Genomic DNA, 22,402 nt, shown 5'->3' with positions numbered 1-22,402 from the left:
GTGTTCATACTTTTGAACAATTGGGCTCATGTCAATGTGGAATGTTTATGAAATATGTGATTACATAAGAAACTTTTTTCAAAGTATTATCAAATGCATGTTGAAATCTGTACTTATATCCAGCAAAACACCAAAGTGCTTGCTTAACTTTTAAATAAATGCTTCAGTTCCACTGAAGTTGGTTGGACTAGAACACATGCTTAAGAAATGAACTGCTGAATCAAGGCCCTGGAGAGGTTGCAGAATGAATTCCTTTCCCTGTAACACATTCTATACAGATTGCCTTAGATGATCAAGTATTTAATACAAAAGGTTTTCATTAAGAGACTGTGTGGTCTTGGTCAATTGTATGATTTGTCTTTGTGACTCTAGCTGCTGCTGATCAAATATTGCAAAGCCATTCATAATATCAGGACAATATGTGGAGGACCATGTGCAAAGGTTTTGGCGAATTATGTAAGGTAATATGCCAAAAGTAAAGTAAGTCAAGGGTTTTTCTTGGTATTTAAGGTTCAGTGAAAAAGTAAGAGGGGCAGCTATGCCAAGAATTAATAAGGAGCTTGCCAAGTGCTTCTTTAAGTGACTTTAGCCAACATGAGACTAAACAATGCATTAAATACACGTACAGCTAACTGCAGTTAGAGAATCAGATGTCAAATAACAGCTTTTTGCTAAATTTTAAACTTGCTTTGGCACATAGATAAAGACAAACATCATAAAAAGCTTTGTCATCTCATTTGTCTAACAGCTAATAAGGACACACATGAATTGAACTTTTATGGAAACTGCTGCACTCTTATTTGGACGTAGTAGCACAGAGATTTCACAAAGATCTATCTCCCTGAAAGTTTGCCCCTGGCTCCAGCATCAGTGGTCACCACTATAGTGGTTCAACTGTATGGAAAGCAAACTGATTTTTATCATGGTTGGAAGACTGTCTGATAGAACAAAGGGACAGAATCCACACCTTCCCAATGTGGCAACCTTTGCTGAATTTTCCCAAAGACCTGACCTGCTTCTTTTTAATGCATTCCTCCAGGTTTCTCATGAATGGCAGTAAAATATACACAAGGGACCACAAATATTAGATCCTATTTGATTCCACCATTTATCCAGTCATGATGCATAATGTCATATGGTTATGCCACAGGTTCAAATGTCTGATGACCTTGTTGAAACATTTCTCTAATATAATATACCAGTTGCAGCTTTTTGGCATTTCAGGTGTCATAATATATTCTTAGTTTTGGCTGCGAACAAGCAGAAGAGCTTACAATGATACGCCTGCCACAGCCACTGCGGGTATGGCAGAGGTACAGGATGTAATTCTGTCATCTGGTATTATATTAATGAATCCTGCTGCCAGGCCCAGAAAGCCTAAAGTCACTTTAAAAGGAGACTTTGTGCTGAGGCAGTTGACCAGCCATTGATTAATATGGAGGATTCACAAAACTCCCTGTTGTTAAGCCACTGTAAGGCAGTGACTCCGTTTAAAACTCCTTTCTAAGCAGCATCAAAGTGTAAGGGCAGGCCCGATTACCAGAGTTCCTGTTCACGTGCTCTTCCTAATTTGCTATTGGGCTGAGAGTTTGAGGGTACATTTCAGTATTCTCATGGTGTGTGCAATCGAGGGAAATGCCTGAGAAACTCCCCAGAGACACTGCATCATTTTCCTTGTCTTAGTGGAAGAAAATAGGTAGCAAAAATATGTCTCGATTGTCCACACTGTGCTTGACATGGGGAGTGGATACTAGGAAAGTCTATGTTTGCCCATTCCTGTTATACTTACTCCTGTGTAAGGAAGCATGTGTTAGATCATCCTTCATTCTCTGAAAATGTTGGAGGAACTTCACTGTGCCAGGTCTCTAACTTCAGTTTCCATTTTCATACAAGTAATGCTTCAGAAGATTAACTTTAAACACAAGATGTTTTTGTAACTAAAAAATGCTTTTCATTTCATGAAACTGACACCTTGTGCCATGGCCTCAGATACCTGTTACGTCTAAGTGAAGCCTGAAAAATTGGAATGAATAAATACATTTTTTAAAGAAGTGAGGGACCATTTATTTTTTTTAACAGTTGTGTGCATGTTTAGATAAAGGAACCTCCATTCACGGGAAAAGGAAAATCCAATTTTTTTAAGGAGTAGGAAATGAACTGAAGAGAACATGTTACTTGTTTCATATAGCAAATGGCACTTGTTCTTCTGCCCCAGAGTAGTGCTGCTCATTCAGAATATCAAGTTAGCCATAATTGTGGTCTGTAGTATCCACTGAATTTAATTTGAATTGTGTAAAGTGACAAAGTATCATCTCATCTCATAAAACTCTACAAAATAAACTTTGACAAGAGTAGAATATTTCAAATTCTTCACTCTGCTCCATACTGGAGCTTTTATGAAACTGTTGTACATCCAATCATATTGGTTTATATTTGGATATGAATGGTGGAATGTCAAACTAAATTAAGTAAATGCTTTGAATTGAATAGAAGATGTCATAATAATGCAAACTATTATCCATTATTATTTGTATTTATTAGTGGAACAATGTCCTAGAAATTCTAGGTTCTGTCATTTTACAAAAAAGGCCAAGACTTGAAATTTAGGGTTTTTGTGTGGGAGCAAAGATAGGTAGGCATGATATGTCACTCATTTGAATAAGTTTACTAGACAACTTTGAGAACTGCAGAATTAAACCTCAGACTAAATGAGAGATCAATAGAGAAGATAAGTTCAGTAACAAAACTGCACTGCTACAGCGTGCCAGATCTGATTGAGCAGAAAGAGCTAGCTTCTTAACTGGTATGAACATATGTATATAGCTCCACAGTAGACTATGTAACTGCATCTATTCTCTGAGGTTTTTGCCCTCAGAATTTTAATTCTTTCAGAGACCATTTTATTTATTTTTTTTGTTTCCCCTACCCCCCAGTACTCTGTACTGGGAAAAGTGTGTGTGTGCGTGTGTGTGAGAGAGAGAAATGAAAGAAAAAACCCATCAACTAAGTGTAATTAATATTCCTGAATTCAATGGAATTCTCAATTTACTTGTATACAACTTAATTTATAAATGTAAATATAAAATGTAAATGTAATTGTAATGGATGTACAATATATTGTGCTGAGAATCACATATATAATTAGGAATTCTCAACATGACATACATAATACCCACTGCAGAGTATTATACATATACATATATATCTGTAATGTTATTATGTATGTTGTCTCGAGAATTCTTAATTTCATCTATTATAAATTTGTATATATGTAAATTGAGAATTCCATTGCATTCAGGAACACTTATTCCACTTACACAGTTGATGTTTTATCTTTCATTTTTCAGTCAAAACAGTTCTTTTGGGGACAGAGTTAAGACCCGATTTATGTCTGTTTAGCTGTATTGCTGGGGCTCTTGTTTTTTGCTACTATTACCAGCTTGATTTTTCATTAAAAGTACATGAAATAAAATAATGCTTTTAACTTACAATAATATTGCAACTGAGTAGTATCTTTCATCTGAGGGTCTCAGGGTGCTATATATATAGCCCTGTCCTGCTCCCTGCTGGGGCCCTGTAGCCCCCTGCCCCAAGTCCTGCCTGACTGGGAAGGGCTGTGTGAAGCTTCCCTTGCAGCCCGTTGGAAACAGATTCAGAGGAGATTCGGCTCCGTGGAGCTGAATCTCTGAAGCAGATTTGGCCGAAACAAAACAGGACAGTGATCCTAAACACTGAAACGAATCACTGTCCTCTGAAACAGCTGAATCCGAAACCGAATCAAAACATAGCCATTTCTCACAGCCCTAGTCAACAGGGTGTACTCAGGCCTTCCTAGTGCCAAGACCCACTACAGAGTAGTGTAGAAAGTCCTTTTACATTTTTGGAAAGAACTCTGATTCTGGGTTGAAACCATCTGAAACCAAAGTAGATTGGACCTTGATGATGTCAAATTGGTTGTGTTCAGGCTAAATCAAAATTCAGCATGAAAAGTGTTAATGTAAATCCATTAGAAGGCACGTTAAGGAAAGTTCCCAAGTTGCAACCAAGAATTGTATAAATAATGCTGCTTTGAAGTTCATACATATGCTAATATCTTAAATTAAGGGTAGCATGGTTCAGAGAATATAGTAATTTGAAACAAAATCTTTTACCTTAAGGTCATTGGGGCTGAAAGTGATTTATTGTTGTTGACTAATATTTTACATGTATTTACCCCAAAGTGATCCAAACAGCTATATATGTGTTAGGTCATATTGCAAAATAATAGTAGCCAATGCTATGATGAACATGTGCATAAGCAGCAGAAATTCTGCCTGTGAAGATAAGTCTGGAAGAATGCAGTTTGGCATCGGGGGAGTATGCAGAAGGGGGAAAAATGGCCATACCGTTGCAAAAATCATTCCAAAGGTATTGACCCTGGATTGCCAGCCGGCATAGAGAAGGAATAGGATGTGGCCATAATCATAGAAAGTTAGGGTTGGAAGGGACCTCAGGAGGTCATCTAGTCCAACCCCCTGCTCAAAGCAGGACCAGCCCCAAATAGATCATCCCAGCCAAATGCTATAATTCTATAATGCTTCCATGTATGTGACTAATATAACTTGTGATCTTATGCCTTTCTATATACTTCTACCCAAGGAGTAGAGTATGGGATTCTGACTGCCTTCTTGTGCAGAAACAGAAAGGGGAGGTGAAAAACTCTATGCCTTACCTCCGTGTGTGTGAAAGGATTAATGAAATGCCCTACTTCGACCTGCCACTTCAGTGGAAAGTAGCAGCTGCTGAACACTGCATTTCATAGTGTTCATATTGTTTAAACCAGGGATGGGCAAAATGGCAAATCTGGCCAGTGGCTGGACTCCATTTTCCAGCAGCCCCTGTCTATGTTACTGCAGCCAGTTTCCATGGAGACCACAGAAGTGGCAGGGCCATGACAGTGCGGGGCCACGGCTTCCATGGAAACCAGTCCCAGCAGCGCTGGGAGGGCGTGTGGCTGGATGGAGAGCTGCGCTGGGGCTGGGACTGGGATCTTGTGGTGGTGACAATGTGGTCTGGAGCTGGGGCAGAGCTGTGATCCACTGCCTGCATGCCCCTGCCCAGGGCATGGGGGCAGCAGATTGCAGCTCTGTCCCACCCCAGACCACACTGTCACTGCCACAAGATCCCAGCCCTGGAGCAGTTCCACACCCTGCAGCACACCCTGCCAGCACTGCTGGGGCCGGTCTCCATGGAAACCCTGACCCTGCGCTGTCACGGCTCTGCTGCTCCTGGGGTCTCCATGGAAACCGGCCACAGTGACATGGGCAGGGGCTGGTGGGAAATGGAGTCCACTGTAGGCCTGATCTGATTGGTGGGCTGCACTTTGCCTGCCCCTGGTTTAAACCAACAAATGTAAATTTAAGTGGAGGATTGACTGTTTAAGATAGATTCCATTGTTTCCACCAGCCTATATTCAGCCCCTGGATACCATTTTGATAGGTGTTCTAGAAATGATGGTAAAAAGCAAAAGATAAGTAGAGGTGACGTACAGGTAAACATTATCGGTTACTAGGATAAAAAAAAAATAAGATTTCAAAAGGGGAAGCTTTGGTAAAACTGGTGAACAGGAGACATCAACTATCTTTAATTAAAGATGTATGAAAAAAACTATTTGGGACCTTTTATTCCAAGCAAGAGGGAAAATTTTAGGAAAGGGCTCCACACCTAGCCAGATGAAGAACCAATTTAAAACAGATAGTAGGAAGAAGCAGAAAGTGTACCAGGAATAGAAAAAATGGACAAAGCAACCAGGTAAAAATTGCTGGGATCATATGAAGTTTGCTCAATGACAAACAATTATGCCTAGCAAAAGAGAACAAGAAAAAGTGTCACAGCTGTTCAGTGAGAGTGAAGTAGGGGATTAAAGAAAATGTAGGTATGGACCCAAAATGAAATGAGTATTTTGCCTCAAATGAGATTGAATAAAATATAGAAATCACATGAGTCTGGGACAATCTACTTCTGGGAACCCAAGGTTGCATTTTAATGATGATGAACATGGAAGCAAAAACAGGATGGCTTATGTGAATAAAGATATTAAAATGAAAGTTGCCAAAACAGATGCAGAAGGGAAACTGCAAAGAATTTAATGCATACAGATTGGTTGGGACCATGTACGATTCACTGCAAAATTCTTAATGAACTTGCACATGAAATTGCAGGTCCAATAATGAGCATTTAAAAAAAAACCTATTAAGTCAGAAGTGATGCTGTGATTGGAGAAAGACATAGTACCAATATCCAAGACAGCAAAAAAGTGGTCTGGGTCACTGCATGCCTCTTAGATTGATTTCAACAGTGTGCAAGGATTAAGAACAATTTTTGAAGGAAAGACTAATTGAAAATATTGAGGTGAATGTAATATGAGATTTAAATATATTTCAGGTTTACTAAAGGATAATCATACCAAACTCACTTGATGTTTTGCTTTGATAAAATAACTGATTTTCTAGGTAAAAGAAATACAATAGATCTCACTTATCTGGATGTCAGTACAGCATAATATGTGGTTATTCAGAAAATTAATAGTCAAACTGGAAAAGAGGGGAGTATGTAGGAAAAACAGGGGCAGTAAGGAAATGACTTAAGGGGTGATGACAATATGTAGTGCTGGAAAAGGAAGGTTAGATGGAGGTTACTAGTGGACTTCCTCCTGGAGTGGTCTTAGGATCATTATTAGAAATATTTTCATTACTAACCTTGGCACAAAATATGTTCATGGAATTTGCTGATGACACAAGGTTACAAGGTATCCTCTGCAGATAAAGTCGGGAATACCATACAGGTAAAACTAGATGACTGAGAACGTGAGTAATAGAAATGGAATGGAATTCAGTAGTACAAAGTTCAGGGACATGCAACTGGGGACTAATAACAAGAATTTCTGTTGTAAACTGGGAACTCATCAACTGGAAATAACTAATGAGGTGAAGGACTATGCATACTAGTCAATTACAGGATGACTGTGTGTCAGCAATCTGATAAGGCCATGAAAAAGGAAAATATGATCAATCCTAGGATTTATTAGGCAAGGTATTTTTTTTAGAGGTAGAAAAGTTTTAACAATATATCAGGCACTGGTGAGGCTTCATTTAGGGTAGTCTGTACCTTTCTGGTGTCCCATATTCAAGAAAGATTAATTAAAACTGAAACAAGTACATAGAATAGCTACTTGGAAAACAATTTGTCATATAAGATGTTATTAGAATAGCTTGGCTTATATAGGGTAGCAAAACAAAGGGTGGGAGAAGGTATGATTACAGTCTGTAAATGCATCACAAGAGGAAACACAGGGAAGAAAATGAACTATTTAAACTAAAAGACATTGTTTCATAGTAGCTAGGGTCAGGAGGGACCTGAACTGATCATCTAGCCTGACCCCCTGCCACAGGCAGGAATGAATGCTGGGTTCACAAGACCCCAGACAGGTGATTGTCCAACCACCTCTTGAATTTGCCCAAGGTAGGAGCAAGGACCACTTCTCTGGGAAGTTGGTTTCAGATTTTGGCCACCCTAACTGTAAAATATTGCCTTCTGATCTCTAACCTAAACCTATTTTCCATTAGCTTATTACCATTGTTCCTTGTCACCCCAGGTGGTGCTGGGGAGAAAAGTGTTCTGCCTATTTGCTGCTGATCTCCCCTGATGAGCTTGTAGGCAGCCACCAGGTCCCCCCGCAGCCTCCTCTTGCTGAGGCTGAACAGGTTCAGGTCCTTCAGTCTCTCCTCGTAGGGCCTGTCCTGCTGCCCTCTCACCAAGCAGGTGGCCCTCCTCTGGACCCTTTCCAGAATGGCCACATCCCTTTTGAAGTGTGGCACCCAGTACTGGACGCAGTACTCCAACTGCGGCCTGACCAACGTCGCATAGAGGGGGAGTATCACCTCTTTGGACCGGCTTTAGATACATCTTTGGATGCATGACAAGGTATGGCTGGCCTTGCTGGCTGCGGTCTGGCATTGGCGGCTCATGTTCAACTTGGAGTTGATAATGACTCCAAGATCCCTTTCTGTCTCTGTGCTTTCAAGAAAGGAACTCCCCAGCCTGTATGTATGCTATAGATTCCATCTCCCAAGGTGCAGCACCCTGCATTTGTCTACGTTGAACCCCATCCTATTCTCATCTGCCCACTTCTGTAGTCTATCTAAATCTAGTTGCAACTTCTCTGTCCCTTCAAATGTGTCCACCTCGCCCCACATCTTAGTGTCATCAGCAAACTTGGACAGCATGCTTTCCACCCCCTCGTCCAAGTTGCTGATGAAGATGTTAAACAGTGTGGGCCCGAGGACCGAGCCCTGGGGTACCCCACTGCTCACATCTCGCCAGGTTGAGTACAACCCGTCCACCACTACTCTCTGGGTGTGCCCCATCAGCCAATTTTTTACCCATCCAACTGTGCAGGCATCAATGCTGCAGTCACTTAATTTATTGATGAGGATGGGGTGAGAGACAGTGTCAAAGGCCTTCTTAAAGTCTAGAAAGACTACGTCCATGGTGACACCATCATCCAAGGATTTAGTTACTTGGTCATAAAAGGCAATCAGGTTGGTCTGGCAGGACCTGCCTTTGATGACCTGCCTTTGATGAACCCATGCTGATTGTCCCCTGCAGGCGCCCCACAGATGTACTCCTTGATGATTCTCTCCAAGATCTTCCCAAGCACCGAGGTGAGGCTTACGGGCCTATAGTTACTCGGGTCCTCCTTCCTCCCTTTCTTGAAAATTGGGACCACGTTAGCCAGTTTCCAGTCCCCCAGCACCTAGCCAGATGACCACGAATGTTCATACAGCCGGGCCAAGGGCTCCGCAATGACCTCTGCCAGCTCCCTCAAAACCCTTGAGTGGAGGGCATCTGGATCTGCAGATTTAAAAATGTTTAGCTCTTCCAGAAGATCGCTAACTACATCTGCACTGACTGAAGGCCTGACAGAGCTATCCCCGAGATTGTCCCTACCTCTGGTAGGTATCTGTAGTGTCACAGAACAAGTGGGTATGAAATGGCCATGAACTATTTTAGGTCTGAAAGCAGAAGGTTTCTTAGGCCCCCTCTACATGTTACAGGTATCATGCAATTAACTGGTTAATTGTGCAATTACATTGAGACCAGCTATATGTGCTAAACAGCTATTAAGCATAAAAAGCTCCAAACAGCTATACAATTAGACCTCACACACGTGTATTAACTTTATAGCTAGTTGCTATCACACTTTAATTTGCATGTATAGTAGAGTCTCCCCTGTGCCTGGAAGCCCCATCAGCTGATAGGTGTCCCAGTTGCAGAGGTGCAACATGCCCAGCTAGTCATGGGAGTCCCTGCTATGCCTGAAGAAGGGTGATAGAGCTTGAAAGCTTGCAAAGAACTTTTCTCCAACTACTCAGCTGGTCCAATAAATGATATCACATCTACTCAAAAGAACTTTGCCTGCCACAACTGAGGGGACTCTCTGCCCCAGCAGCTGTGGGGACCAGAGTCCCATAGCTGTGGACCCTGGGTTCCTGTAGCATTCCTTTTGGCTGGGAGATCATGGCTGCTTCAAAGCTTCAAGCCTTGGGGGTGCATGAAACCTCCAGGACTGGGAGACGCAGCTACTTTGATCTCTCAGCCATGGGAGTGCATTGGATGCCTCATGTAGCTGGGATCCCTTCAGCTGATGGGGCTCCTAGCATGGGAGCTTGCTTTTTACTTATGCAGGGGGAACCCAAGGTTGGGCTTCCCTTCTACCAGCAATAAAGTGTGATTGGTAGGGCTGTGCAAAACGGGCCCTATTTGATTCGGATTTGGCCTGAATCAGGGACAGTGATTCAATCCATTGATTTGGATCGCTGTCCCCGATTTGATTTGGCCGAATCCAAATCTGAAGATTGGATGCTGATTCAGGGAATCAGCGATTTGAACACAGGCACAGCTTTAGAAGTTTTTTCCTGCATTCCTTGAGGTAGCAGTGCGGCTTGTGATCGCTGTGGTGCTGGGGCACATGGAGTGTCCCATAGGAGCATGGGTGGGGGTCTCCAGCGTGCTCAGCAGTGAACCCAAAAGTGGACTGGAAGTAATTCTGGTCCACTTCTGGGTCTGCTGGGGAACATGCTGGGGGGCCTCCCCATGCCACCCTGTCTTAGTGATCAGCCGCAAGGGGACCCTGGGTGTCCCCCCAGACCTAAAAGGCACCAGTAGCCGAGGTGCGGGGGGGCTGCGTGCTCCCTGGTGGACCAGGAAGTGGATCAGAATTGCTTCTGGTCCACTTCTGGGTCTGCTGCCAAGCGTGCTGGGGAGCCCATGCTTTCCTATGGGACACTGCATCTGCCACAGTGTTTGGAGCCTCTGCTACCTAGAGATATGTAGAAAAATCCTTTAAAGTTGTATCTACATGCATATCGCCAAATCTGTCCGAATCTCTCCAAATCAATTCTGAGAGATTAAAGGGTCCTCTCTCTCTATTTGGATTCAGAGATTTGGCCACTGAATTGGGTCAAATCTCCGCCAAATTGAATCAGGGACCGAAGCTTCACACAGCCCTAGTGATTGAATCTAATGCACTGGAGTAAATGTAGATGTGCCCAGTAAGAACTATTTCATACTCTTACCGGCATTGTCAGCAAAAAACTCCAAGGAGCTACCCTGTCATCTTAGAATTTGTCTGAGTCAGGACTGAGATAGGCTAACAGGACAGTGTGAGGCCACTTGCATTACCACTGTGTAGAACTTAATTGTTTTGCGGATAAACTGAATACATCAGTCTCCTGGGTCATCAGTCTGGATTCTCTTGAGTCTGTGATAATTAATATATGAATGTTGCTTAAGATTTTGCTTCTCTTCAGCGGTGATGAAGATAGCTGCAATATATATACCTTAGCTAGATACCCAGTTATACAATTAAGTGGAAATTTAAAATTGCAAGAAATTGTATGTAACTACCGCACCCACATGTATATGCTATGTTGAAAGAACAGTAGTAAGCTTGCAAAGCCAAGAACACAAAAGTTAGGAAATGCCAGAATTAAGGTTTCCTGCACAACATCAATTCATACCCTTGTGCATATACATTATGATAGCATCTGTATTTATATGATCTCATGCCCTGTTTTCAACACAACCCTTATATCATTACATGGACAGGATAGATGAGCACTTAATAGATGCTGTTCCATATTTTGTTTTCTTCTCATTGTTTTTAGTACATGACTCCTTGCCTTATTAATTGTACACTATTCAAACTTTGCTCTGAAGACACATTCATTTTCTCATGTTTTTTTTCCCTGTGGCATTCAACAGTACTTAGACTAAACATCCTACAAACCTTGATTTATTTATTTTCACACTTCTCTGACATGAAGTGATATTACCTCTATTTTACAATTAAGACACTGAGGCAGGGAGAGATTGTGATAGAAATATCAACTCATTTTGGGTGCTTCAGCTGAGATATTTATGATCAGATGTTTCCTGAGTACTTAGTACGTTGTATTTGCAAAGCACAGCTCACATTGACTATAATTGTAGTTGTGAGTGTTCAGCACTTCTAACTGAACCACAATCAGGTACCGCAAGTGAGCATCTAGAAAGGAACACAATTATTGATCAGCCATAGAAAGTTTAAATGACTGTAGAGTCACACAGAAATTCTATGCCCTAATAGGCACGGATTCTTCTACTGCCAAGCTAAATCTCCTCCGATCCTATTTGAATTGTCCTTGTACTGATCCAGTCTCTTCCTCACTCTTGGTTGTCCTTCCAAGTTCATCTTTTCTTTGCTTCTTTTCCTCTATTAAAACATGACTCAGGATCAGAGACATAACATGTCTGGATACCTGCGGCAACTGCCACACACAGGATCAGTGGTGCCGGCACTGCAGTTGGTGTGATTGCACAGCTGTGACAGCAGCCATATTTTTATTTTGCCCCCCATGGCCAACTTGGGTGCCCTGGTCACCCCACCGTAGTTATGCCACTGTATAGGTTGCTTTTTTCTCAGGCGAAAGATGGCATCTCCCTTAAAATAGCCAGTCTCTGTGTCTTGCCTTTCCCAGTTCCTAATCTTAGGCTGCTTGTATGGCCAGTCCCAGTCTCCCACCCTCAACTTGCTTTCTCTAGTCTACTTCACTCATTGACCCTTGCATTTGCAACTGAGATTCCATGACATAAGTCTGATTTTTAACTTGATCACCTACTCCTAAGATTGATACAAAAAGAAAAGTATACTTGCCTCAAATTTGGTAGTTTAGATCTGAAACTGAGTTATAATTTTCTACCTACCAAATTTGAAATAAATTGAATAATGTGTTACTTCATCGTGACATGATGAAACTAAAACTGTTCACAAGAGTTCAAATACATTAAAAAAGAAGCCAGAAAGAAAAGAAATAAAAATTAGTTTATTTCCTAGCTGAGATACCGGGACTTCTTCAACATGAATTAAAGTCATTGGGAGTCTTTAGTTGGTTTAGTGTGTAATACTAAAACGTAATTGATTATTTTCAGAGGTTATGAATTTTCCAGTTGTGATGCTTAAGGGTAATGTTACTCTGGCAAGTTTAGTAAATGCCTTGCTCTCTTTATAGTACATACTGGACATGTGACATAATATTCAGTGTTGTTTGCAGGGAAAAAAGCAGGTAATTTTTATCAAGCGCATGGATATTATGATGAGCCATCCCAGGTCCCTGGGGTCTTCAACATGTTTAGACTTTGGGAAAGGGGAGAAATGACCCCCAAGGTCTTGCCCTAATTTACCCATTCTTTACATGTATGGAGGTTCTTCTTTGTGACCTCATCCAAAGGCAGTTAATGTCAATGGAAGCATTTCGGAGGAAAGTTTGTTTTATCAGTTGGCTTTTGGATCAGAGCAAAGTTCTCTGTGATTTGCAGTAGTGGGACTTCTTTATGGCTAATCCCACTGAGTGGTAAAACAGGATATTATTGAGGGGCAGCATGACTAAAAGACACCTGACACATTTCAGTTGGGAAAAAGACGTGTAGAGCTGGTTGAAAAATCTCTGTCCAAACTGTTTGGATTTGCAATTAAACAAAAGTTGTGGAAATCATGTGTTTTCTTTGGGGGAAATCACGTTTTTGTTGAAGAATCAAAAACATGAATATTGGAATGTTTTAGTTTTTTTGTTTGTACTGTTTCCATTAAAAAGTTGGGGGGGGGGGAGAGGAACTGATCAGCTGTAAGAGTGTTAAATTGAAACAAAAGGAAAACAGGGGCCTATCAACACATACTGTTTCTTAAGTGCCTAGAATCAACATTTTCAGGTGTCCATGTGCGGACTGTGGAAATCTACCAGAATCCCAAATTTCATATGTTCTTAATATGTACTCTGTTCGTAATGTAAAGAAAAATTATCAGACAAAAATTCCATTAAATTAAAAGTTTGAGTATATAACAAATACTGGGACAGTGAATATCATAAATGTTACAGTTATACATTGAAAAATTCCAACATTCTTTAAGAAAAAGTTATGAATAAAAATTAATAATAAAATTACAATAACAATAACCACTCTGAACTGTGCAGTATTAGAATATGAAATTTGGAGTCAATAGGTGTTCTTAAGTAAATGTGTAATGTATTTGGCATTACATCATGAATGTTAGAGTTTAGGAAGAAGGAAATTTGCTTTTGGAAAAAGAAAGTAAGGTAGATGTCCAAAATTTCTGGGATGTATCTGAGTCCTTTGAGGTATGCCCAAAAATGAAGGTTCATAGAGTGCACAGTGTGAGAGTCTTACACACAAAAGTGAACTTACCAGAAGGTGAACTGCATGACTTTAGCAAATTACAGACGTTTTCACTAAAGGTGAAATGTCTTTCAGTGGTCTCAGAATGATGCATCTGTGTGGGTATTAGGTGATATGTGCTGGACATGAATATTTTAGTAATGTAATTTTTTTAATGTACTGATGGGATAGCAAGAATACTTTTGATATATGTACACTGGAATCTTAGGACAGATAATCTTTTATGAGAAATATAACATCTATTGGAAAGCTCTGTTCTTATCAAACAGGAGGCCACTTGTCATTGTTTAGCCGAATACAAATGAATTTTATTGTCACTTGTACCGAATTGGTGTAGTATATGCATACTGGATGTTGCCCTTCTCTGCCTGCTGCTTTCCTGATTTTTCTCTCTCAAACCAGGTGATGCAGATGAGTGTGTTTTTTAATATGGTATGTTGTGTATTTAACTTAACTTCTGTCTGACATGCTAGGTAGATACGGTAGTACACAAACTTGTTGAGCCTAATATGTTTTGTAATTCCATTACTTGCAATGCCAGGCCAACCACAGCACAGCAGGTGGAAGAGGAGTGCCTGGGAAGTGGTTAAAAAGAATAACGTGTTTGAAAAGGAAAACCCATTAAAACCTCAGAGAGGCTGAACTCAGGCTGAGCTCTTCTTGCTGAAACTTTATGTTCACTTCAAACTTGGAGAGCTCAGAGACCAAAGATAGTAGTCATACTCTGCAGTCTGGTTTGATTATTCTTGGGCATGCTTATAGTGGTTGCAAAACCCAAAGGATTACATGGAAAAGGTTAGAAGTTGAATGAGAGAAGGGATTGACTTACTGAAATAAAAGCCTCTGTCTCCACATACGAACTGAAGAGCATCAACCAGCTCTGCCCCACACAATGTCTCTGGGCCAGCAGCAGCAGAATTGGTTAAGGTAAGCAAACACAGGCCAAAATAGAAGAAATGAATGTAGGACACAGTGTGCATCTTCACCTGCCAAAGAAGCAAAAGTACTGCGTCAGAGTTTCCCAATAGAGTCCTAAAGAAAATGAAATACTGCACCCTTGTGAGTTGAGAATGAGTGTGCAGTGTTGAATAGGTATAACCACATAGTAAGAAAGACTTCATAATAATCTTATAAGTTTACATTTTCCATTGCATGCATTTCATCATCTGATTGCTTCCCCTGGTGAATATTCATGGTTCACATATCCTATGAGTTAAGGACCCTTCTAAGAGTTGATTATAACTTGTTGCTACTACTGCACTGGAAAGAGGTATCAGGGTGAAATAAGGACACAAGGGAACTCAAGGAGGCCAGAATAACTAGGGTGGGGGAGATGAAGCAGGAAGCAGGAAACATTCAAGAAATTAACAGGAAAATGAATCGGGGTGTATGGGACAAATTCAGATCTGGTGTAACCTCATTGGTTAACTATATGCACTTAACTCTGAACTTGGCTATGGATGCAAAAGATTATGATTATTTTCTCTTTATTTTTAATACAAACTCTGTTTCTTCAAAAAAAAAGAAAAAAGAAAGAGAGAAAACAAAAAGGCGGAATCCTTGGTTGATAGAAAATAGCACATTTGGCTTCATCTCTATACCAGCTTACACCATTTGAAGTTCACTGGAGCAAAGGGCAGCAGTTTTGGAGAATACCACTGCTAAAAGAGTATGAAAATCCATTTATGTTTAATAGTAGGGATAGTTAGCAAAAATTCTACCCTGATTAGCATCCCCTACCATTAACGTCAGCATCCTAAAGTGTGAATTACCACATAATCTAGTCCAGTTTAAAATTAAAGCACATCTTGACCAGTATGCTCTGGCCAGGCCAGCAGATCTAAACCCTTCTTCTATGCCCAGCAAAGTTTGGTTTCTACTTGGTGCTATCAGAACAGTACAAAGCTATTGGGGAGCATATTGGTTAATCTGGCTGAAAGTCCTTTTCTCCATGTCAGCAACAATTTCCTCATCATTTTTGCATACCTACTTTTGTGAACCCAGACAAAATTATTTATTAACTGCTAACATAGGACCTGATCCAGAAAGACACTGAACCCCCCCTTCATCTCTAGTTGAAGTCTGCAGTAGTTGCATATGCTTATCTGATACAGAAAAACCTCAGCACCATTCAGGAAAAGTCCCATATATCAATTTAAACAATCAAAACTCAGAAAAAAATATGTAAATAAGTAGAAACATTTCCCCTCCCCCATGCTTTCTTTTTTTTATGGATGGCATTTGCACTATGAAAATAACTAACAAATCCAAATCCCCTGATACATCATAAAAAGAATGAGAATAATTATTTTCCCATTCATGAGAGTTCTTAGCCAACTTTACCATGGAAAAATCAACAAATATTATTGCATGGACATGGATTCAATGGCAGATGGAAGAAAACCATATTATAAACGACTGATGATAATGTAGGGCATTTTTTGTCATTATTTTATATTCTAACAATATATAAACGTCTTCTTTCCCTGCCCATATCTTGAAGGTCTAATAAGAAAATGATGCACCTGCAATTTATGATGTCTCCCAGATCTTAATTCAGAGGAGAAAAAGCTGAAAGCTGTTAAACACATAGCCTCAGAAGGCCGAAAGACTTTGTGAATGTAAGAACATTATGTATTTAACAGTTTGTTCTTGAAAAACCATTGGACCAGCAATAAACATAAATCTTAGGCATTTAACAATTTTATGTTTTTCAAGAGTTTTCAGCTGGGTTACATTGTAAGATAAATATCAGTACTGATCTTGGACAAGACAAATTCTCCAGTGTTTTTCCTTTAGTGCAGGCCAAAAAAGCTGCACAGTACAACCACAGAGAATTTCTACACTTTTCCCCCAAATTTAAAACAATCAAGGACTTGTAGACAAGTAAAATCTTTGAAAAAAGAGATGGACTTGCATGTTCCTTGGGATTATTCAATTAAGTTATTCAGATAAATTCTGTGGAAACAATACTTTAAGCACATGATTTAAGAGACTACCTTCATTTTCTGTCTCATGTAAATTAAATGTACCATTAATTAATTCAGAGTGTTTGTGTTAAGACCAAAGTTTCCATTCATATTAAAGGGCAATATTTTAAAGAAAATACTTACAAAGATGTAACACAATATGGCTGCAGGTCTTTTACAACAGGTCTGGGTGTTTATGTGAACAGCAAACAGGGGTATTTAAAAAAATGCACTGACAAGTGGGTGGGGTTTATTGAAGGAGCTAATTACATTTGGACACTGAATACAGGTACAGGATGGGCTTAGGTAAACACTTACTTTAGTTGTCTAGAAGGACTGATCAGAGTTTCACAGGTGGAATTCCTGTGGATCTTATTTTGGTAACAATTTGTGTTCTAATAGTCTCGAATAGCGGCGTAAAGTGCAACTAACAAATAACTATTCTCCAACCATTTGGGTTGGTCTAATAAAAGATATCAAATTCACCCAAGGAACCTTGTCTGCCTACTAACAAATCCTTGCATACATGGTGGCTATCAACATTTTAATTACAGTAATTATAAATGCCATATGGTAGTATGTATTACAAAATAAAATGTAATAGTTGGTTAATTGTTTTCCCAAAACCACAAGTTGCCTATGACACTGGTGCACCAATTAACAAGCCACAGTAGCTGAAGAAACCTGTAATTACTATGTAATAAGGTAGTGTTGACTGGTAATCATCATGCAAGTACAGTATAAATACTTTGGGCCAAATCAAACTTTGAAGTATAGTGAACACTGGTTAGAGAAGTTGGGTCATGTTCTTGTCTCGTGAAAATCATTGTAATTATGACTTCAATTAAATTTTGCTAATTTATATCAACGGCCCATTTTTAATGTCTATGAACTTCCAGGCTTGCTCAGCTTTTCGTTGTACTTGCATTCATGTTTCAAAGATCTTAGAATGAGGAGCCCATTTGTACACCAAAAGAATGGTTTCTTCATTTGCAATTACAGACAAGCTATCCTGACATAAGGAAAGTGGATGAGTTGTGCTTAAGTGTCAGGCATGTTTGTTTAATGAATTGGGCCCTAAGACAATTATAGCAATGGAGGTTGTGCCACTTAGTTAAAAGTATGCTTGCAAATTGGAAAAAAAAACAAAACCCCAAATCATAGTTCTTCAAAGATAATTTTGCTGAGAATGGAAACTTGATCTAAGGCTAGTTGACAGAAACAGAGGTCAGTGCATCTATTGCAGCCACATTTACCTAAGGAGGATATCTTCTTATGAATAGAAGTGACAGTATTATAACATAACACTTCACATGAAAACTTCTTGCAAAAACCCTCCCTACAAAAGAAAAGTTGGATGATGTGGAAGTATTTGCAGTTTCCTTATGTACAGTTGCTTCAGCTATATAAATATGCTAGGTCAGCAAGAGTTGTAAGTGGTTTCTAATGTAGAAGGCAAACTGAACTTTACTTTTACTTTTAATCTATAAAAGCAAAGAACAAGTAAATGCACTATGCATACTGTTGCAATAGCATCATCTTTCATTTTCAACATTAGAAAGTATTAACATTTTATATATTGTGTGTGTGTATATATAACTGTATAGAGCTGTCACATTTACCATATACTTGTGTAAAACCCTGCACCTGCAGAAGATATCTGAAAGTTCTTATTCTATGTTTAACAGCATTAATTAACAATAGGTAATAATGTAACTGGGAGCTTTAATAATAACATTTCCTGAAACATTGTAAAGTTCTAACAGAAGTGGAATTTAAAATAAATATCTGCTTATTTTAAATAGTGTTACCCTTACAGTTGTTATCTATGTAATTGCAACTATCACATACAGCCATTTTTCAGATCATATAAAATTGCATGTTCAGCAATTTTATAAATAATTCTCAGTTCAGAAATAATGTAATTGAAAAGTGCCTATCACTCTACTAGCCGGAAGCAGACAATACACAATAAAATAAAACTCTAAAATGATTTCAAATAGTAATAAAGATTTACCTTCAAGAAATCACAAAAGCAGCACTTAAATAATTGTGTTGAAAGACTGTTGAATTTTTCCATTGCTTCTTAAAAGTGCAAAGTCTGGAAATGAATTTGTTAGCAGTAATAATGAGAAAAAAGAAATCCAGAGAGATGGGAGATGTTGAGAGCAATGTCACATTTCAATATTGAGGACTTTATTCCATTGCGCAGGCTCTATCTGCTCTGATTTTAGCAGTGACAGTGAGATTTAGCAAACAGAAGAGGGATTTAGAGAAAATCCTCACATTTATCTACATTACACAGACACTGTAGACAGGAAACAGCTGGGGGAGCATTTGCCTTCTCTCTCTCTCCCTCTTCTGGCAAAGTTACCGAGTAAGGACTTTTTTGGGCATGGTGACAAATAACATCATACCTTTGCATTTTAAAACTAGAGCACTGAAGCATATTTTTCTCCCTTTAAAAGAATGTGTATTAATGACAGAGGGGCTAGCAGGCAAAAAAAGCTTATGCTGCCATGGAAAACAAGGTAATGTAATGTGGTTATATGGTTATGCAGCTGTGTGCATCTGTAATCAGTTTATACACCTTTGCATTGTTAGTGCTGAAAACCTGGTGCATCTATCTGTTGAGTAATAATAATAATTTCCAGCTCAGTGATGTTAACCCTGAAATAACTGTTTGCAATTTGGTATAGATATGATAGTGTTTGAGTACTTACTTGTGTGTGCTGAACAGGGCAATATAGCTCTGTGATTCTTTAAGAACCACACAAGCGAAATGATATTATTTCCTAGAACCTACTATAGTGTGAATATAACAGCACAACTGGCCTAGTTTAGGTCACCATTTATCCATTTAAATGTTGTGTTGTAAAAATAAAATAAACATTTTCCCTTTACTAGCATTATTTTTAATTATTTTGGCAACAATTTAAATGGTGCTAGGAAGGAGATAATTTAACTTTGTTAATTTTATAATACATAACTTTTGCCTTTTTATTTTTCCTCAATTATGTGTATATTATAAATAACACCAGCTGGCCAGCAACATGCTCTCCCGGGTTATGATGTCATTCAAATCCCTTAACTGTGTTAGTGGCTTGTAATGTGCTCCAAGCCAGCTGTTTTTCTATTTATAATGTATACTTCAATTTCAGTTTCTAGCCATTGAGAAAAGTTGTGATGCTATTTTACCAATACAATTTGTACTTGCTATCTTTTTGTTAGGAGAGGTGGCATATCAAAGTAGAGTATTAAGCAATATTTCAATGCTAGAGAACAAATACAGGCCAAAGATGGTGCATAATTTCTATAAAAAACTTTAATGTGCATTTCATTTTGTCCTTATTCCTTTCTGCTTTCTCGAGGGAAATTACAGTGTAGTTCACATAGTTACATCTGTAATAGACAAAGTGTATTCCCAGTTTGTAGGTCCATCTTGAACTACATTGCATCAGTCAAGAAGAAAAGGTATATTTGTTTTTTTTAGACACCCTCTGAATGGTTAATATTCCTGTCCATATATTTCCATGTAACATTCTATATACTGCACAAATGGCCAAACCAAATACTGCTTGGAAGAAATTTCTCTGTCTTTGCTGTAGAGACTTATGGCAGGATCTTTATGATTGAACAAGTCTAAGCTTTGTTGCTTCAGATAGCACCCAGCACCTAAGCAAGCTATTCTAATACCTAAGAACTTCATATTATTATTTTGCTCTCTGAGGTGACTACTTGGTATTTCATCCTATCCAGTATGATTAAGAATTCCCTGAATAATAGCATGATCAGGTGCATAGCCCAGCACATCCTACCATAAATCAGAATGCATGCGACTTACTTTCTCAAATATGATATAGCTGCTTGGAAAGGAGATGATCAAAACTTTGATGTCTTATAGCACTGATCTATATAAAATGCAGATGGATTTACATGATCCTTATCTCTAGCTCCTTCTCCCACTCTCCTCACTAAGAAGACAGCACTTCCCTGGGCTCTCCCTTAGCACATGCCTTCCCTTATTTTCTCCCTCACTCCTCCTGTGCTTTCCTACAATTTAGTAGCCCTCAGCTAGTCATAATCCTAGCAAGTACTGGAAAATGACTCTCTGGGCATATCTACACAAGACATGTACTGCAAAGTAGACTAATTAGCTCTGCAGTAAACATTGCACATCTACACGTGCCCCCCTATTAGGCTGGTGTAAACTAACTCCTCAGCAGGGTAGTACTTGTTAAATACAAGTACTATCCTGCTATAGAGTTTTTTACTCCACAGCAATGCACATGTAGGTGCTGCCCTAGCTGGCTGGGGTACGAAGGTGCTTCAGTGAGGGGGCTTTCTGCTGACTATCCCCATGCTGAAACCCCTTCATGTCCCAGCCAGGCTCTTCACAGCATGTTGAGCCAGGGGGAATAGTCCCAGGCTGGCAGGCTGACACCTGTGGCCTCCTGCTAGCTGGGGCTGCTCCAACTTGGCTCAATGTGCTGTGGTCCAGGGCACACATGCAAACAGCGCTCCCAGAAGCAATAAACTCTGGAGTGTATCGCTTCACATTAATTGTACATGAAGACGTCCTTTCTGACTCCTCAGATGGTTAGAAAGACTTAAGGACTCTATCCACCTCATCAAGCCCTCTATTCACTCCATAATATTGCTGATCCTGACACTTTACATGGATATATTCACTACTCCATCTGCCCCATCCAGCTGAAGCTTCTGATGCACTTCAGTTCCTTCTATTAGTTCTTGTCTTGAAATGACATCATGAGCAGGCAACCAAGAAAGATTAGGGAGAGGGATAGACACAAGTTAAGATACATTTCTGGTAATGGCTTAACTGGACTTACTGCTAGAATCCTAATATTTTCCCAACATCTGCATCATATCCCTCCTCCTTGCCATAGCGCTCCATTCCCCACTTAGTGCTCCAAACATGGTAGCTACTTCAAGACTGGTCAAGAGAGGCATGTATTCCCTCTAAGCCAGCAGCGAGGGCTGGTCTCTTGCTTGCTCACCCCTAGTTATACCTCATGTAAGCGAATTTTCTAAAATGTTACGTATATTATGCTCACAGTTTCTCATTCTAGTGGTCATGTTCTATCAAGGGCATTCTTTTAACTCACAGTGCAGTGGAGCACTGTAGTTGCTAATTCTAATAACATTTGCTACGTAAGCACAGGGAAAAATGTACATACAATCACTCTTTCATGACTGAATACTTATGCTGTTACTTGAGCCCCATAAAATAAATTGCACCTCTAACCCATGGATTATATAGCAGTCAAAACAAATCACCAAGAAATGTTTGGGTCACAAATAATTATCAAATATCAATGCATATACATGACTGCCTGGCATCGTAGTTAGATTTGAAATGAGGTAATAGAAGTATGGAAAAATATGAGATAATCGTCAAGACGTTTACACGCTTGTAGCTTGACATTTTTGCATTTGTTATAATGGTATATAGCATTCTGTAATGTTCATTTGTTAAATATTCAAGCAAGTACTTTCCAGTAAGCCTGTGCGAAGTGGCTAGTATTCACGTCGGATTCGGCCGATTTGGGGGACAGTGATTCGATTCGGTGATTGAAATCACTGTCCTAAATTGATTTGGCTGAATCTGATTCGGAGATTTGGCCGCAGCTGAATCA

The 22,402-nt window shown here is 39.5% G+C and overlaps 1 protein-coding gene across 1 annotated transcript in view; it reads right to left on the bottom strand.

Annotated features, from left to right (window-relative positions):
- Positions 1-19,055, bottom strand: part of IGF1 (insulin like growth factor 1) — a 90,426-nt gene extending 71,371 nt beyond the window's left edge. The window contains exons 1-2 of the mRNA XM_006277269.4: positions 18,760-19,055; positions 14,603-14,759 (exon numbers count right to left, since the gene is read on the bottom strand). Coding sequence (XP_006277331.1) covers positions 14,603-14,759; positions 18,760-18,822 — 220 coding nt within the window. The 5' untranslated portion in view covers positions 18,823-19,055. The remainder of the gene's footprint in view (positions 1-14,602; positions 14,760-18,759) is intronic.
- Between the last annotated feature and the right edge of the window lie 3,347 nt (positions 19,056-22,402).

The sequence above is a fragment of the Alligator mississippiensis genome, chromosome 4 (assembly GCF_030867095.1).
Source record: "Alligator mississippiensis isolate rAllMis1 chromosome 4, rAllMis1, whole genome shotgun sequence".
Lineage (NCBI taxonomy): Eukaryota > Metazoa > Chordata > Crocodylia > Alligatoridae > Alligator > Alligator mississippiensis.
This window is presented reverse-complemented; position numbering and strand designations above follow the sequence as displayed.